General features: G+C 58.9%; 1 protein-coding gene across 3 annotated transcripts; it reads left to right on the top strand.

Annotated features, from left to right (window-relative positions):
• The first annotated feature begins 2564 nt into the window (after positions 1-2564).
• On the top strand, positions 2565-17038 carry LOC121149125 (kinesin-like protein KIF7). Of its 3 annotated transcripts, none has more exons than XM_040969579.1 (18): positions 2565-2892; positions 4449-4649; positions 5059-5452; positions 5553-6129; positions 6475-6588; positions 6982-7190; positions 7886-8029; positions 8301-8416; positions 8565-8711; positions 10434-10636; positions 11737-11934; positions 12257-12382; positions 12484-12660; positions 13412-13627; positions 14126-14332; positions 14918-15116; positions 15206-15352; positions 16367-17038. In XM_040969579.1, the coding sequence occupies exons 1-18, from the start codon at positions 2565-2567 to the stop codon at positions 16687-16689; spliced, it is 4026 nt and encodes a 1341-aa protein (XP_040825513.1). In that variant the 3' UTR covers positions 16690-17038. The 3 variants fall into 3 exon arrangements, with proteins under 3 accessions (XP_040825513.1, XP_040825515.1, XP_040825514.1); XM_040969581.1 differs by having other exon boundaries at positions 6982-7203; positions 7902-8029; positions 12487-12660; XM_040969580.1 differs by having other exon boundaries at positions 6982-7203; positions 7902-8029.
• Positions 17039-17098: the final 60 nt, after the last annotated feature.

Genomic DNA, 17098 nt, shown 5'->3' with positions numbered 1-17098 from the left:
GCAGTCGAAGACAACCCAAAGCCTTGGGACCCTGCACCCCTGTGGGAGACCCAGAAGAGGCTCCTGGCTCCTAGTTTCAGATCAGCACAGCACCAGCTGTTGCGGCCACTTAGGGAGTAAATAAGTGGGTGGAAGAAATTTCCCTCTGTCTCTCCTCCTCTCTGTGTATCTGAATTTCCAAACAAAATAAATAAATCTTAAAAAAAAAAAAAAGTTCAACTTTCTGAAGTTCTCCCAATGCAAGCGGTCTAAGCAGTTACTCTTAGGGTACCATCTCCTTAGGGCCACAGGGGGACACCGCGGTGTCACACCTTGCACTCCCGGTGCCAAGTTTCTTTCGACATGACTGCAAGAGGCAACTCAGTTTCAGAACTTGCACCATGAGGGCAAATGAGAGTCTGGGGTCGGAAGGGGTGGTGGGGACGAGGTGCCATGGAAGTGTTACGTTTTTAGGCGGGAAACGACAGCTTCCAGGAGTCCCGGGCCTGGAGTGGGAGCCGAGTTGGGTGAAGAGGCAGCTCTGAGCCGCTGGCAGTCCAGGGCACGCCACCCGCGGGGACTCCCTGGGCAGGTCCAGCCCCCAGCCCGGGCCCCGCCTGCGGCCCGATTCCGCGGCGCCGCCCGGCCAGCGCCTGCGCCCCCGAGCGCGCGCGGGCGGAGCTGCGGGCGGGGAAGGGCTGTTTTGGGGGGGCGGGGGTCCCGATGACGGCATCGGAGCGCGCCGTGCCCGGCCTGTGAGCCTCGACTGCTGGACCGACCCCCGGTTGTGTTCGCACCCAGGCAGGTGGGTGTGGGGCCGATCGGGGACAGGGGGTAAAGGGGCACGAGGACCCCGGGGCGAGGGGGCGGCGCGCGCGGCTCACAGCGCTGCGCAGGCCGGTGCCGGGTGGCTCTGGGGGGCGGCCGGCCCGTCCGGGGAACCCTCACCCCGCGCGGGAAGCTCCCCAGCCCGGATCCGTAACTTCCTGGAGGCCACTCGCTGGGCAGGCCGGCGCCCCCCAGCCCTCAGTCTGACCCGGAGAAGGCAGCACCGAGGCTGGGGGGGACAGGTTCCTGGTTGAAGTTACTGATACAGACTTTTCGGGAGCTTTGGTCCGGCTCCTGACGCCTCGCTCCCTGGTGGCGCGATCGCACCGTGCAGTTGTGCGGCTGGCAGGGCCGCGGAGGAGCCGGGACGGTAACCGGCTTGCGACCTCCGTGATGGGGCTGCACCGAGGCCCCCATCTCACCTCCATCCCCCGGTGGTGCCCGGGAGCCGGGACGAGGGGCTGTGAATGCTGGGATGGTTGGACGGGAAGTGGTCAGTGCTGTGGGAGCAGGACCGGAGCCAAGTCCTTGGAAAGGGATTTGCTGCTCCCTGTTTACTTGTGCTGGGAGCTGGGGAACCAGCCAGAATGGGGAGCGTTGATGCAAGGGAGACAGGACCTGTGGGTGCCCTCACGAGGCGCAGAATCCGTGGAGAAAATGGGCACCCCTGTCTGGAGGGCCGAGGAGGTTGCAGAGAAAGAGAGACAGGAGGAAAAGTCTGGGGTTCAGAAGGTGAATGGTTATAGTAAGCAGGGTCTGTTTTAAGGAGTATTCATTATTATTCTTTACTGATTTGGAAGGCAGAGTCTCACACACACACACACACACACACACACACACACACACCTTCAATCTGCTGGTTCTCTCTTCATATGGCCACAACCACCAGGTGGGGCAGGCTGAGGCCAGGAGCCTGGAACTCCATCCAGGTCTCCCACATGGGTACCAGGGGCCCAGGTATTTGAGTTCTCCCTGCTACCTTCCCCAGCCCATTAACAGGGAGCTGGATTGGAAACAGGGCAGCCAGGGTTTGAACTGGAGCTCTGACACTGGGTGGCATGTGGGAGACTGCTGTGCAGGCAGTGGCTTAAGCTTAACAAGGCTGGCCCTATGGTGTGTCTTCTGTTCCTTTACGGGATCACAAGGGCAGAGGGGCTCTTTGTTTTGGGAGCTGGGTCATGAGGAAGTAATAGGATTGTATTTGCATTTTTAAAAAAATGTGCCCCTGACTGCAGAGTTGGAGCAGGTGGGAAGACCCACAGGGAAGGGCCCTGATTGCAGGATGGGGGCGGCAGGTGAATGTGAGAAAGCTTTAGGAGTGGGAGCTGGCAGAGTTGGTGGTGGGAGCCTGGTCTTGGAGGGTAGGTCAGGTTTTTTGAAGAAGAGCGGGCCAGGTTTGAACAGTGATGTGACAAAGGTAGAGGCTTTGGGAAATCTGGTGGGTTAGGGGAGGGACAATGGGATGCTATGTGGGGGGTCATGGTGCATGTGGTGGATGCACACACTGACATAGGGTACCAAGGCAAGGCGTTGGGGCGGTACATTGCTACTGTGGGGCTGCAACATGGATCCTCAGACGTCAGGCTGGACAGGGTCTGCCCTGAACCTTAGCCTTTCTCCCTGCTGCCCCTGTGGGGCCAGGGGCTGCAGGAGCACACCCAGGTCACCTACAGGGTTGTCTCTGTCCCCTGGAGAGCAGGTGCTGCTGCAGGGCCCTCTCAATGTCTCTCCCCAGGGCCTGGAAGTCTGTCTCGCACATGGGGCTGGAGGCACCGCGACTGCCGGTGGCGGAGGAGGCCCCGGTGCGGGTGGCCCTGCGAGTCCGCCCCCTGCTGCCCAAGGAGCTGCTGCATGGCCACCAGAGCTGCCTGCGGGTAGAGCCTGCGCTCGGCCGTGTCACCCTGGGACGCGACCGCCACTTCGACTTCCACGTGGTGCTGGCAGAGGACGTGGGCCAGGAGGCTGTGTACCAGGCGTGCGTGCAGCCTCTCCTTGAGGCTTTCTTTGAGGGTTTCAATGCCACGGTCTTCGCTTATGGCCAGACGGGCTCTGGGAAGACGTACACCATGGGCGAAGCCAGTGTGGGTGAGTGACCTTGCTCATGGCCGTAGGCCCACGTGCAGGGTACTCCTGTGTCTCCCATGCTCCCCACTGGGGGATGGGAACCCCGGGGGAGGGGAACTGCAGCCACATCAGAGGGCATGGGCAGGGTTATTCACTGGAGGGCTGGGAACCTCTCTGGAGATGAGAGATTCCCATGCCACCTGGTCCTGGGAACCTCAGGGGGCATCTGGGGCTTGCTTGTCTTGTAAGGGCTGTGCTGGGGCTGGCTTGTCTTGTAAGGGCCATGCTGGGGCTGGGGCCAGGACACCCTGGAGCAGGACCTTGGGCAGGACTCTTTGGGCCCCTCTTAAGTCCCTGAAAGATGAAGTGGCCCCATGTGTCCAGCCTCCGGTGAGGGCCTTCTGCCTGGGAGAGGGACAGATCCCACGAGGAGACCGGAAGCCAGGGAGGTGCGGGGGCCAGGCATGCTCTCTGGATCTACCTAGGGTCCCACAAGAGCAACCTCAGTTCCCACTGAAGGTGATGTCCTCAGTGACCTATTACCCTCCACTGGGCCACGGCTCGTAAAGGTGCCAGCGAGGCCACGTAGGAAGCCACGCTTCTAGCACACAGGCTTTTAAAGACCGGCTGGCAGGTTGCAGAATCTTCTCTCTTCCCCTGGCCCACAGCTACACTTTTCCTCCTCTGAACCGCACAGTGGACGTGAGGAAGGCTCCTGAAGGCTCTGTTCCTACCTACAGTCACAATGAAACACCAGCCTCCCATGACCTGATGCTCTCCCACTGTCACCTTGGGCGGGATGACATTAGCATGGGGTGGGGAATGCAAATGTCCCGGCCGCAGTAGTTTCAGAAGCATTTGCAGAAAAGAGGTGCATGAAAGAAAGCTTTCCTCCATCCTCTGGTTCACTCCCAGGCTGAAGCCAGGAGCTCCTTCCACGTCTCCCACATGGGCTCCGGGGCCCAAGCACTTGGGCCATCCTTCACTGCTCTCCCAGGCGCATGAGTAGGGAGCTGGATGGGAAGTGGAGCAGCTGGGATTCGGATGGGTAGGGTGCTGGGGTTGCGAGTATTCGTTTAACCCCTTGTGCCACATTGACAGCTCCCTCATTAAATGTTCTCCCATGTATTTTTTAATGGCTGGTGTTTCATTGTGACTGTAACATACTTTAGTGAATCAGGTATTCGGTTGGAGCTCAGAATAAACAGGGATTATTCCATGGGATAAAATTAGGAAAACTGTTAGTTAAGTAAGAGCAGATTATAACAATACTCTGTCATGGGGGCCACCGAGCCCAGGGTGTCTCATAGCGTGTCCTGTGTACAGCGAAGGGGACACTCATATTATGAAAGGAAGAACAGTGCATGGCTGCTTCCCACTCTGAAACTGCATGCTCTGCCTGACTACTCCAGGGCATGGCTCAGCTCTAGCTGCCCCTCCCTCCTGCGTCGGTTTCTGCCCACTGCCTTTTCTATCCACCTGGGAGTCCCGGCCCCCAGCTACTGGCAGGGACACCGGAGGCCTGTGCCGTGTCCGGCCAAGGGCCCAGTGGCAGGTGCCGTGTGGTGTTTCCCCAGCCTCGCTCCACGAAGACGAGCAGGGCATCATCCCGAGGGCAATGGCCGAGGCCTTCAAGCTGATCGATGAGAATGACCTCCGGGACTGCCTGGTGCACGTCTCCTACCTGGAGGTGTACAAGGAGGAGTTTCGGGACCTGCTGGAGGTGGGCACTGCCAGCCGTGACATCCAGCTGCGGGAAGATGAGCGAGGCAATGTCGGTAAGGAGCTTTGGGGCACATGACTGACTGGGAGTGGCATGTGTGGCTTCGGGAGGCTGCACCTGCTCACAGGCTATGGCGCCCCTGGAACAACTCATGATCGCTGACACTGGGGGGAAGAAAAAAGCAGGGAGCAAGGAGCCGGCGGCGACCACTCAGTTCCCAGGCCCCTGGCAGGACTGGGGATGGTTCTTACAGACTGAAGCTGAAATTGAGGGGAGCGTATTTATCTCTGGTCCAGGTCCCTGTCTAGTCCGCAGTGATGGGTTGGTGAGGGTTAGACGAAGGGAATTTGGATGAAGGCAGTGTGGCATGGGAAGAGCAAAGGCAGGGTTTTTGTGCTGTGTTGCCCCTGGCCGACGAGGCAGTGCGCTGCCCACAGCTGGTTCACCACCTCCTGTGCCCACAGTGCTGTGCGGGGTGAAGGAGGTGGACGTAGAGGGCCTGGACGAGGTGCTGAGCCTGCTGGAAATGGGCAACGCAGCGCGGCACACGGGGGCCACGCACCTCAACCGCCTGTCCAGCCGCTCCCACACGGTCTTCACTGTGACCCTGGAACAGCGGGGCCGAGCCACCAGCCGCCCGCCCCGGCCCGCTGCAGGCCAGCTGCTGGTCTCCAAGTTTCACTTCGTGGACCTGGCGGGCTCTGAGAGAGTCCTCAAGACCGGTAGCAGTGGCGAGCGGCTCAAGGAGAGCATTCAGATCAACAGCAGCCTCCTGGCACTGGGCAACGTCATTAGCGCCCTGGGTGACCCGCAGCGCCGAGGCAGCCACATTCCCTACCGCGACTCCAAGATCACGCGGTGAGTGGAGACCGGGGAGTGGGGATGGGAGGTAGGGTCTGCTTCTGCCTTCCAGGCCCTGCACATGGGGCCCCTGACGTCCTGGCGCCCGCACCCTCAGGATCCTCAAAGACTCTCTGGGCGGCAACGCCAAGACACTGATGATCGCCTGTGTGAGCCCGTCCTCCTCGGACTTCGATGAGACCCTCAACACCCTCAACTATGCCACCCGCGCGCAGAACATCCGCAACCGCGCTGCTGTCAACTGGCGGCCGGAGGCCGAGCGGGCGCCAGAGGAGGCAGTGGCAGGGCCGGGGGTGCGGGCGCCGCCGCGGCACCGCTCAGAGACACGCATCATCCATCGTGGCCGGCGCGCCCCAGGCCCCACTGCCGCAGCCACCACCACTGCCGCCACTGCCGCCTGCTCCTCTTCCTCCTCTTCTCCCTCCGCTGCCGCCGCCCGCCTGGGCGCCGAGTGTGCGCGCTACCGGGCCCGTACCCACGCGGCCTACACCCTCCTGCGCGAGCTGCAGGCGGAACCCTGGCTTCCCGGTGCTGCGGCGCGCAAGGTGCGCGACTGGCTGTGCACCGTGGAAGGCGAACGTAGCGCTCTGAGCTCCGCTTCGGGGCCTGACAGCGGCATTGAGAGTGCAGCCGCCGAGGACCAGCTGGTGCAAGGGTCCGAAGGACGAAAGATGGCCATGGGCCAGGTGTGGCCCAGGGCACTGGGGTGTATGTGTGCGGAACTGGGAGGAAGAAGGTCTCTACACAGCCAGCTGTGCCCTTGTTTCCTGTCCTGCAGTAGGCAGCGTCACAACTTCCTCTTAATACTGCTTGGAGGTGTACTTAGCTAGAACTTAGCTAGAGTGCCACGGGCTACCCAGCAAGAGGTGGCCCAAATGGTTTCCAAAAGGGATCCCGGGCCAGCTGCACGCATGCAACAGAGTGGGAAGCAGAGCCAAGCTAGCCAGCGATAGAGAGAGCCAGGGGGGTGCCCCCAGCTCCTTGCCCATCCTGAAGCCTCCCCGTGTGCCCCATAGGAGGACGACGGGGCACAGCAGCTGCTGATCCTGCAGAGCCAGGTGGCGCGGCTGGAGGAAGAGAACCGAGACTTCCTGGCTGCACTGGAGGATGCCATGGAGCAGTACAAGCTGCAGGTGGGGAGAATACAAATGTCATTGAATCTCCCAGGGCCAGAGGAAGCTGAGCCCGGGTAGAGTCTGAGTGGACTGTTTAGAGACCCAGTGTGCAACCTGCATAGCCCAGAGGACGTTGGGCCTGACGCCCTCTGGGTAGTGGAGGTTCCATGTGGTGGCCAAGCACCCTGGGAGCTTGAGCAGGACTGGACAGCAAGGGTGAGAGCTTGGATCTGCCCCAGGCTGTGTGTGTCTTGGAAGAGAGGCGATCAGGGCAGAAACCCTCTGCAGAGTTACCCCAGGGAGGGCTGCTGGCCCCAGACTTGCCCTTCGGTGTCCTGCCCTTCTGCTTGTTGGGAGCAGCCCTGCCCCAGGGGTACCCTGCCTGATCAGCGACCTGCCCATGTCTTGCAGAGCGACCGGCTGCGTGAGCAGCAGGAGGAGATGGTGGAGCTGCGCCTGCGACTGGAGATGGTTCGGCCGGGCTGGGGGGCCCCAGGGCTCCTGCAGGGCCTGCCTCCTGACTCCTTCGTGCCACGGCCTCACACAGCCCCGCTGGGGGGTTCCCACAACCACACGCTGCTGCCTGCGGCCTGTCCTCCCGGAGTTGAAGTTGGCCCTGAGCACTGGGAAGAGGTGAGGACATGGCCAGGCTGGCTGTGTGACGGCCGGTGGTCCCACATCCATGAGATGCGCGATGCTCGGCGCCTGTGTCTTTAGAGGCACGTCCTCTCCTAAGGGACTGCTTCCACTGGGCATCTGTGAGGAAGGGTTTAGAGCAAGTTCTGGCTTTTGGGCAAAGATGGGAAACTCATCAACTAGAAGGCCACCCCCTGGAGCAGGTGCATGAGGTAGCTCACATATAGGTGCCCATTTGTGTCCCTGCTGCTCCACTTCCCATCCCGCTCCCTGCTAATGCACCTGGGAAAGTGGCAGAAGATGGCCCAAGTACCTGGGACCCTGCACCCACGTGAGAGGAGGCTCCTGGTTTCGGACCAGCTCGGCTTTGGTTGTTGTGACCATTTAGAGTGTGAACCATTAGATGGAAGACCTCTCTGTAACTCTGCTTTTAAAATAATTAAATAAATAAATAAAAAGCACCCACCAGGTTTGCAGGTTCACTTTCCCATGAGCTTTACCCTGTTCCTTGAGCCTTGGTCTCCTGGCTGCCTGTTCTGCCACTTTCCAACCTAAAGCTGTGGGTTACCTCAGCCCCGAGGCCCAAGAGGACTTGGACTGGACAGAGGTGGGCTTGACCTTGAAGGAGCAGGGGGCTTGAGGAGGACTGGGCATGCTGCACAAGGGCGGTACAAGGGAGCTGGCGCCCCCTGCAGGTGGTGGATGGTAGGGAGGCAGGAGCTGAATTGCCCTCAGAAAAGCCCGGAAGTGGCTCTTCAGCTACATCGGAGGAGGAAAAGGAAGAGGAAGAAGAGCCGCCTCGGCGGGCCTTGCACCTCCGCAGGTGAGTGGCACCCGCTGCATACATGGTAAGGACCAGCTCTTGTCTCATCACACAGCCGGGGAGGCCTCACACTTGCGTGGCCCTGGCCAGCCCTTGGGGGAGAGCAGGGTGGGGGCCATGGGCTGTGAACCAGGAGTGCTCCCTGGGTGGGTGTGAGGTGACCTGGGGTCACGTGGGGCCTAGGACACAGAAGGTCCAGTGGTCTCTCTTCCTCCCCACCTGGGATGGGGCTGGGCTGGAGGGAGGACAGATCCCTTCCTCCTCTTTCCAGAAACGGGATCAGCACATGGAGCCAGAAGGCAGGGGCCTGTCCTGAGTGTCCACCAGATGGGAAGGGCCCAGAACCGCCCCTCGCGGAGCTGGATGCAGCCATCCCGGGGTCGAGAGGTAAGCTAGGCAGGGTGCAGAAGGGACCTCCTCCCTGCTCCATGCTCCTGGGTCAGCCCACGACCCACCCCTGGCCCCGTGCTGCCTCTGCTCCTTGCCTCCCCCACCTCACTATGTGGAGGTGGTGACTCCTGACTGCCTGTCACAGTGGTTGGCGGGACCAAGGCACAGGCCCGCCAGGCCCCTGCTGCTATGGCCTCGGAGTGGCGGCTGGCCCAGGCCCAGCAGAAGATCCGGGAGCTGGCCATCAACATCCGCATGAAGGAGGAACTCATCGGCGAACTGGTCCGCACAGGTGAGGGGCAGGGGTACCTGGGTGGGCCTCCCACTTGTGGAAGGACAGGGGGCCAGAGGTTTGGTGTCCATTGTCTTGCAGCAAGCAGTGTAACCCCTCTGTGCCTTGGTTTTCTCACCTGAGACGGGGATGGTGATCCTGCAGGCATCACAGGGTGCAGTGGGTCCATTTAGGCTGGATCTTGAGTAGGCAGTTTTTTCCTATCCCTGCGGAGTGCTTGCCACGGCTGAGGCCTGCTCTGCACTGTACCACTCATTTACACAGTGTGTATTGCGATGCACCACGTGTCTCCGAGCCGTGCCATGCCCACTCCTGGCAGGTGTCAAGAGTGAAGGAGCAGGGCCCAGCTGTACATGGGTTTCCCTGAACGATGATAGATTCATCACAGAATGCATTGTGCAGAATTCCAGGCACCTCAGAGGAGCGACTGGAACCATGGGTCCCCACATGCCAGTCACCCAGATCTAGCCATGACCAAGATTTTCCCACGTTGGTGTCCTCTCTCCCTTTTATTCTTTGCTGAGATGATTTTTAAAGATTATTTTTACTGAAAGAGAGTTATAGAGAAAGAAGGGGAGACAGAAAGAGGGACAGAGAGAGAGAGAGAGAGAGAGACTGGTCCACTCCTTAAATGGCTGCAAGACCTAGAGCTGGACCAGTTCAAAGCCAGGAGCCAAGAGCTGTTTCTAGGTCTCCCACATGGGTGCAAGGGCATAAGGGCTTAGGCCATCCTCTGCTGCTTTCCCAGGTACATTAACATGAGGATAGGAAGTGGAGCAGCTGGGACTCGAACCGGCACCCATTTGTACTGCTAGCACTGTGGGTAGAAGCTTACCCTGCTGTGCCATTGTGCTGGCTCCTGCTGAAATAATTTTGAAGCAACTCTCAGACTCTGTGTCCTTTGATTCTTAGGCCCTCTAGAACAAATCTGCACCTTTTTGTTGTTAATTTAACAATCATACCATTAGCTCCTCTAACACTTGCTAGGGTGTGCAACTGATATGCCTAAGTTGGGGTGCACACACACCCCTCAGCTTTACTTGCGTGGCCTCAGCAGTCTGCGCTGTCTCACCTCTCCTGCCTTGGAGTGGCACACTGCAGACTCCAGCTGTTTGGAGTCTGTTTGCTTCCTTGTGGTGTCCTTTAGCTTGTCCCTCTGTCCTCCATGCTTCCTGCATGTAGAATTTAGTTTTGTAGATCTGATGATGCAAGTTAAGAGTTACGCAGTGACTTTAGTGTGTGTACTAGGAAACTGCAGAGCTGGTTAGTTTGTAATTTCCTTGGGCCATGGTTGCGGTTGAGGTTCATGCAGGAAGGTGAGTGTGGCCTGCCGGTGAAGGCACCCACTTCCTGTCCCCAGAGCCACTCCTGCATCTGGCTCCAGATTCCAGCTTTCTCATGCAGATGCTGCGAGGCAGCAGTGCTTCCCTGGATCCAGTTGCCAGCTCCCAGTCTGGCCCATCACACCAGCCACTGCAGGCATTTAGGGGATGGCCTAGTAGAGGGGAACTCTCCCTACCCTGCCTCTGGACTTCTTAATAAATGAAAAGGAGCAAGTTGATCTCAAGAACCCACCGAGTCAGTCATGGGTGGTGGTAGAATGCCGTGGGAAAGCTCACTCAGGGCTCAGGGCTGCCACGGTGGGGAGGTCCTGGCGGAGGTGGGGCGGGGCCCCTTCTCAGGGAGAGGCGGCCTGTGTGATGCAGCCCCGTTCTTGTCCAGGGAAGGCAGCCCAGGCCCTAAACCGCCAGCACAGCCAGCGCATCCGGGAGCTGGAACAGGAGGCAGAGCGTGTGCGGGCTGAGCTGAGCGAAGGCCAGCGGCAGCTGCGGGAGCTCGAGGGCAAGGAACCCCAGGATGCCAGTGAGCGCTCTCGGCTGCAGGAGTTCCGCAAGCGGGTGGCTGCAGCCCAGAGTCAGGTGCAGGTAGGTGTCAGGACCCAGGGCAGGGGCTGGGGCTCACACTCACTGTGGATTCCCAGCCACTGGTGCCGACTCCCTCCTGGACTCTGGGAGCGAGACTGCACTGATGACCTTTGTGTAGGAGCTGGGGGCTGGCTTAGCTTTCTACCCAGCAGGGGCCGCAGGCCAGGGTCCACATGGTGTGGAGACCTGGAGATGGGAAGGAGTGGCCATGCAGCCCTTCCCTGCACTGTCCACTGGTCTCTCCAGCCATCCCCATCAGTCTGCTGCCCACTGCAATGTCCATCGTCCATCCGATGAACGCATCCGTTGTGCCTCTGTCAGCTGATGTGTGTTCCCATCTACATGTCCATATGGCCTGCCCTCTTTTTTTGTTGATTCCTGCACTGTCTGTACTCCACCAAGGCTGCCATAGCCGAAGGCTGCGATTGGGGCAGGTCACAACTGTGGGGGCTGGAATTCAAGGTCAAGGAGTTCATGGATCTGCACCCCCATGAGGCCTCTGTCTTGGCTAGAAGGTGGCTGCTTCTCCTCTGAGCCTTTTCCTGGCCTTTCTCTGTGCCCTGGCACTCCTGTCGTCCCCTTCTGCCCATAGGGTCACCTGGCATGCTGGGTTAGTGCATCAGTCCGAATCACCTCTTGAGACTTCTTGTCTCCAAACTCAGCCACATTCTGAGGAGTACAGGGGCTGGGGTTCCCACATGGGTATTTGAGGGGTGCAGTTCAGCCTTTAGCACAGCCCATCCTGCTTCTCATCTTCCTTGCCCACCCATCCCTTCCTGCTCTCTGTCGCCTGCGGTCAGAGAGGCTGTGGAGTGGCTGGGAATGTGGCTCCAGGAGCTGACAGCTTGGGTTGGAGTCAAACCCTGCCACTGACTCATTGCGCGCTCTTGGGTCTCCTAACTTCTGTATTTCCTGGTTAATACAGAGTGTGGTCCAGTGCCCAATGTTACAGTGGGAGTTACACTTGTGCATTATTTGTGTTCTGTCACGGTTACTGTTTGTTCACCATGTGTTGCCTGTCCCCCTGCTGTGACTCTGTTCTGCCTACCGCCAAGTGCCAGGCACCATGCCAGGCTGGCAGTATTCCATGTGTGGCCCAGGTGCTGAAGGAGAAAAAGCAGGCGACAGAGCGGCTGGTGTCGCTGTCGGCGCAGAGTGAGAGGCGGCTGCAGGAGCTGGAGAGAAATGTGCAGCTCATGCGGCAGCAGCAGGGCCAGCTACAGAGGCGGCTCCGCGAAGAGACGGAGCAGAAGCGGCGCCTTGAGAGCGAGATGAGCAAGCGGCAGCACCGCGTCAAGGTCAGGCCTGCGGGGTCCAGGCTGGGGCCCAGCCCAGGCGCCCAGGCAGGGTCCATCCTGTCCTGCCACACTGCCTGTGTTTTTTCCCATGAAATTGAGTTGTGTTACAGGGAGCCTGAGATGAGACCTCAGGGAGTGAAGGCTAGAAAGTGTGACTGTAGGGACCAGGATGATTCATGTTGTCTGCTTGCTGGTCCAGAGGGATGGCAGGTGGCACTGTCGGGAGTGGACTAGTACCTCTGTGGGCTCAGGGTGTCCCTGGCAGGCCCTGGGAAGGTGCTGGTACTGTAAATAGCCCTGCCCACTGAGCTTCCCCTGCCAGGAGCTGGAGCTGAAACATGAGCAGCAGCAGAAGATCCTGAAGATCAAGACAGAGGAAATTGCAGCCTTCCACAGGAAGAGGCGCAGCGGCAGCAACGGCTCCGTGGTCAGCCTGGAGCAGCAGCAGGTGGCGCCAGTTGGCAGGGCCAGGTCCATGCCCACTGAACCTCGGGAGGCAGCCCTACACCCAGCGGGCACTGAATTGTGTTCCTTCTGCTCCCCCTTCAGAAGATCGAGGAGCAGAAGAAGTGGCTGGATCAGGAGATGGAGAAGGTGCTGCAGCAGCGGCGGGCGCTGGATGAGCTGGGGGAGGAGCTCCGCAAGCGGGAGGCCATCCTGGCCAAGAAGGAGGCCCTCATGCAGGAGAAGACAGGGCTGGAGATCAAGCGCCTACGGTCCAGCCAGGTAGGCCCCGGCCAGGTGAGGCTCGACCAGGTGGGGTCCAGCCAGATGAGGTCCGGCCAGGTGAGGTCCAACCAGGAGAGCTCCTTCCCTGGGAAGTCTTTCCAGGTGATGCCCCATCTTGGGATGTCTAAACAGGTGAGGTTCTTCTAGTTGGTGTCTCCGCCAGGTGAGTTCCAGGTGGTGAAGCTCTTGCCTTCTGAGCTGTCTCCTGTGGATCTCCAAGAATTCTAGGGTAGAGGTTCTCTCCACTCATTCCTCCAGTCTGTTTCACTGCTTAGCTACTTGCTCTGGTCTTTGTAGAGAGTAGGAAGTGGTATGGCTGTAGAAAAAAGACCCCCCCTGCTGTGGCTGCAGGCCGACAGGGCAGAGGGGCCTGGCTCTGCCAAGTGGAATGACTCCTTCCTAAGTCAGCATCGGAGTTGGTCTTCTGTTACATGGGGTTAGAATATTGCCACAAGGGTCAGAGAGAGGAAGTGAAGCCCAGGCCTGCCATCTCGGGCACTGCCTTCCATTGTTGCTATCACGCATGGCTTGAGGGGCTCCCAGGGCCACTTGCATCTGTGTCATCCCCTTTGCCAGAAGGCTCTGTGCCCTGCTTCTCTGGGCCATCCCTGTGGTCCCTGGGGACTAGGAGTAGGACTACCCTGCCTTTTGGGGCTATGGGTTTTTTGAGTGAAGGACCTGGGTTCTCTTTGGCACCCCATGAAGACAGGATTTGCTCTGCCTTGATCCCTGGCGGTGTTGCCCGTAGGCCCTGAACGAGGACATTGTGCGGGTGTCCAGCCGGCTGGAACACCTGGAGCGGGAGCTGTCTGAGAAGAGCGGGCAGTTGCGGCAGGGCAGTGCCCAGAGCCAGCAGCAGATCCGTGGGGAGATTGACAGCCTGCGCCAGGAGAAGGACTCACTGCTGAAGCAGCGCCTGGAGATCGACAGCAAGCTGCGCCAGGGCAGCCTGCTGTCACCCGAGGTGTGTCCGGGGTAGTTGCCCGTGTGCTGGGCCCGCTGCCCACTTCTCTTGGGGGCTGGGATCCACGGGGTCTCCTGTCCTAATCCACAGGGACCAGGCTGTGCTGACCTCTCGGTGCCCCTTCAGCTGGAACCTGGTCTCCTGTGTTTGAGCTCCACATGGGCATTGGGTGCCAGCAGCATGTTTAACACACCCCTGAAGTAGACAGCAGGCCTGTACAACTAGAAATGACCCAGTAGACCTCTGTCCCTACACATCTGTCCATGTGGGGCATTCTGCCTGCTGAGTGTCAGTCCACAGAAGGACTTGCACTGGGTAGGACGGCCTCTTTGTAGGCCATCGGCTCTTTGCCAGGACCAAGCTGACAGACACATCCATGTCTTTGCTGCCACCAGGACGAGCAGGGGCACCCTTTGTCCCCACATGTTCAATGGGGACACTTGAGGCTCAATTGCCTCTCCCCAGTATGCCTCTGTACAAGCACCCCTGTCCCCACAGGAGGAGCGGACACTGTTCCAGTTGGATGAGGCCATTGAGGCCCTGGATGCCGCCATTGAGTACAAGAATGAGGCCATCACGTGCCGCCAGCGGGTGCTGCGGGCCTCAGCCTCCTTGCTGTCCCAATGCGAGATGAACCTCATGGCCAAGCTCAGCTATCTCTCATCCTCAGAGACCAGAGCCCTACTCTGCAAATATTTCGACAAGGTGAGTTGGGTAGCCTTCGCCCCCTGCCACTCAAATGAGGGACTGTTACTGTAGCTATAGTGAGTGAGAACCTCCCCTCCTCTCACACAGGGGCCAAGTGAGGACTATCTTCCCAGCTCCAGGCTGCCTGGCTCACCTCTTTAAAACCAGTCTTTCTTACCATGGCTAAGACCCAACTTGTTCCATTCTCTCTCCTATCTGGCCAGCTTCAGGGTGGCCTTGTCCAGGAGTTCCCAGGGTCCATGTCTGGTGACATGTGTGGTTACCACAGGGCAGGGATAGAGTCCAGAGATCCTAAACATCCTTTAATGCACAGGACAGGCCCCACAGCCATTACCTGGAGGATGTTGTGCAGCCTGAGGCCTTGCCTAGAAGCTCAGTAGCCTGTGGCTAGAACAGGGTTTGCAGTGGGGACAGACACATTCCATCGGGTCCCTGTTGAGAAGGTGTCTGAGGCCAAACCCTGACTCAGCAGGATAGATCCCAGATTGGTGTCTGCTGTGGGGGCCAGCTGGCCAGGATTTGCTGTCCCTGGTTGTGGCGTGCCAGGGCCGGTGGGGGCTGAGTGGCTGGATCCTGGCACAGGTGGTGACGTTGCGGGAGGAGCAGCACCAGCAGCAGATCGCCTTCTCAGAGTTGGAGATGCAGCTGGAGGAGCAGCAGAGGCTGGTGTACTGGCTGGAGGTGGCCCTGGAGCGCCAGCGCCTGGAGATGGACCGCCAGCTGACCCTGCAGCAGAAGGAGCATGAGCAGAATGTGCAGCTGCTGCTCCAGCAGAGCCGCGGTGCGTGGCCCCGCTGCCCCCAAAGCCCTGGGGCAAGGTGTGGGGGCGTCTGCAGCCCCTCACTGCTCCACCCCACCTTCCCACTCTAGATCACCTTGGCGAGGGTTTCGCAGACAGCAAGAGGCAGTACGAGGCCAGGATCCAAGCTCTGGAGAAGGAGTTGACCCGCCACATGCGGATCAACCAGGAACTGAAACAGAAGCTTGGTGGTGGAAATGCTGCCTGCCAGAGCAGGGGTGAGCTCCCCCGCTGTCCCGGTGCAGGCAGCCTGTCTTGCTGGGAAGTCAGGCTTGTTCCTTTGTTTGGGGAAAGCACAGGAACCACTCTCACCTCAGACCTTACTTCTGTTTGCTTATGAGGGGGACCTCCAGTAATTTATGGAACTCATTTTGTTGTTGAAACAAAACAGAAGGGGCTGGTGTTGTGGTGTAGCTGGTCAGGCCTATGATGCCAGCATTCTTACGTGGGTGCTCGTTTGAGTTGCAGTTGCTCCACTTCCAATCTAGCTTGCTGCTAATTTGCCTGGGAAAGCAGCAGATGGTGGCCCAAGTGCTTGGGCCCCTGCCCCCAGAGCCCAGAACTCAACCCAAATATTTAAGCCATCATGTGTTATCCCTTGTTTGTAGAGCAGAGCCAGGCACCCTCATGCCCCATATGGGACAAGGGGATCCCTACTGGCATCTGGATGCTGAGTCGAATGCCCCAGACTTGTCTCTGCCATCCACATTTCTCTGTCCAGCCCAGGATGATGTGACCATGGACAAGACTTCGCTTTTTCTTTTTTTTATATATTCTTTTTTTTTTTTTTTTAAGATTTATTTTTATTGGAAAGGTGGATATACAGAAAGAAGGAGAGACAGAGAGGAAGATCTTCCATCCGATGGTTCACTCCCCAAGCAGCCGCAATGGCTGGAGCTGAGCCAGTCTGAAGCCAGGAGCCTGGAGCTTCCTCCAGGTCTCCCACGCGGGTGCAGGATCCAAAGGCTTTGGTCCATCCTCGACTGCTTTCCCAGGCCACAAGCAGGGAGCTGGTTGGGAAGCGGGGCAGGCCGGATTAGAACCGACGCCCATTCGGGAACCTGGCACGTACACAGAGAGGGCTTCAATCACTTCGCTATTGCGTCTGCCCCTAGACTTCGTTTTTTACAGACATTGTGTTGAAGTTTCCTCCGCTTGTCCTGGAGCACTGGAAAGCTGGGATCTCAGGGAGCCAGGCCACCTCCCTCTGATAAGCTCAATTCCTTTGACAGGTGGAGACAGGAGTCGTCTCTTTTTGGAGAACAGACAAGTCCCTGGAAATGAAGATGAGCCCCAGCCAGCACCTGAGCTCTGGCAGTCCCCACTCAGTGAGGTGGCTGCCCGTGCCCGAGAGGACACACGGGATTTGGTCCACGCTCCGCTGCCCGTGACATGGAAGCGGTCAAGTGTATGTGGCGAGGAGCAGGGTTCCCCAGAAGAGCTGAGGCAGCGGGAGGTGGGCCTTCCCTGGAACTTGGGGTCTCTGTCTAAGCCCCGGCGGGAGCCACGGAGGGCCAGCCCAGGGATGATTGATGTCCGGATCAACCCCCTGTAAGGCCATGAGACTGACGCTGCCTCATGGGGAGACTCCTGATCCTGCTGAAGGGTGCAGCTGCTGCGGCTGCACAGTGAAGGACGGGGCTAACCTCACCCCCTTGTTTTCACTAATGGCAGTCAGCAGGACCACAGCCCCAAAGAGCTGAGCTCCTCCCCATCTTCTGATGGCCACCTTTGCCTTGCCCCAGGGTAGTAAGCCCTAGTGCCTGTAATCCTGGGTTCACACGGGGTCTTGTTGCAGGGTGGCTAGCAGCAGCAGGGTTTGGGTTAAGTGCTCTTATGAACATAGGGAAACTGTACACTTTTAGTTTGAAAAAGTCATTTAATAGTAAACAAGAATAATCCGAGTTTTCACTTGGAATGTGATTCGTAAGACAACAGGCTTGACCTTTTTTGGAGACTGAGAT

This window comes from Ochotona curzoniae, unplaced genomic scaffold (assembly GCF_017591425.1).
Source record: "Ochotona curzoniae isolate NIBS_2020 unplaced genomic scaffold, NIBS_Ocur_1.0 scaffold_4701, whole genome shotgun sequence".
NCBI classification, from domain to species: Eukaryota; Metazoa; Chordata; class Mammalia; order Lagomorpha; family Ochotonidae; genus Ochotona; species Ochotona curzoniae.
This window is presented reverse-complemented; position numbering and strand designations above follow the sequence as displayed.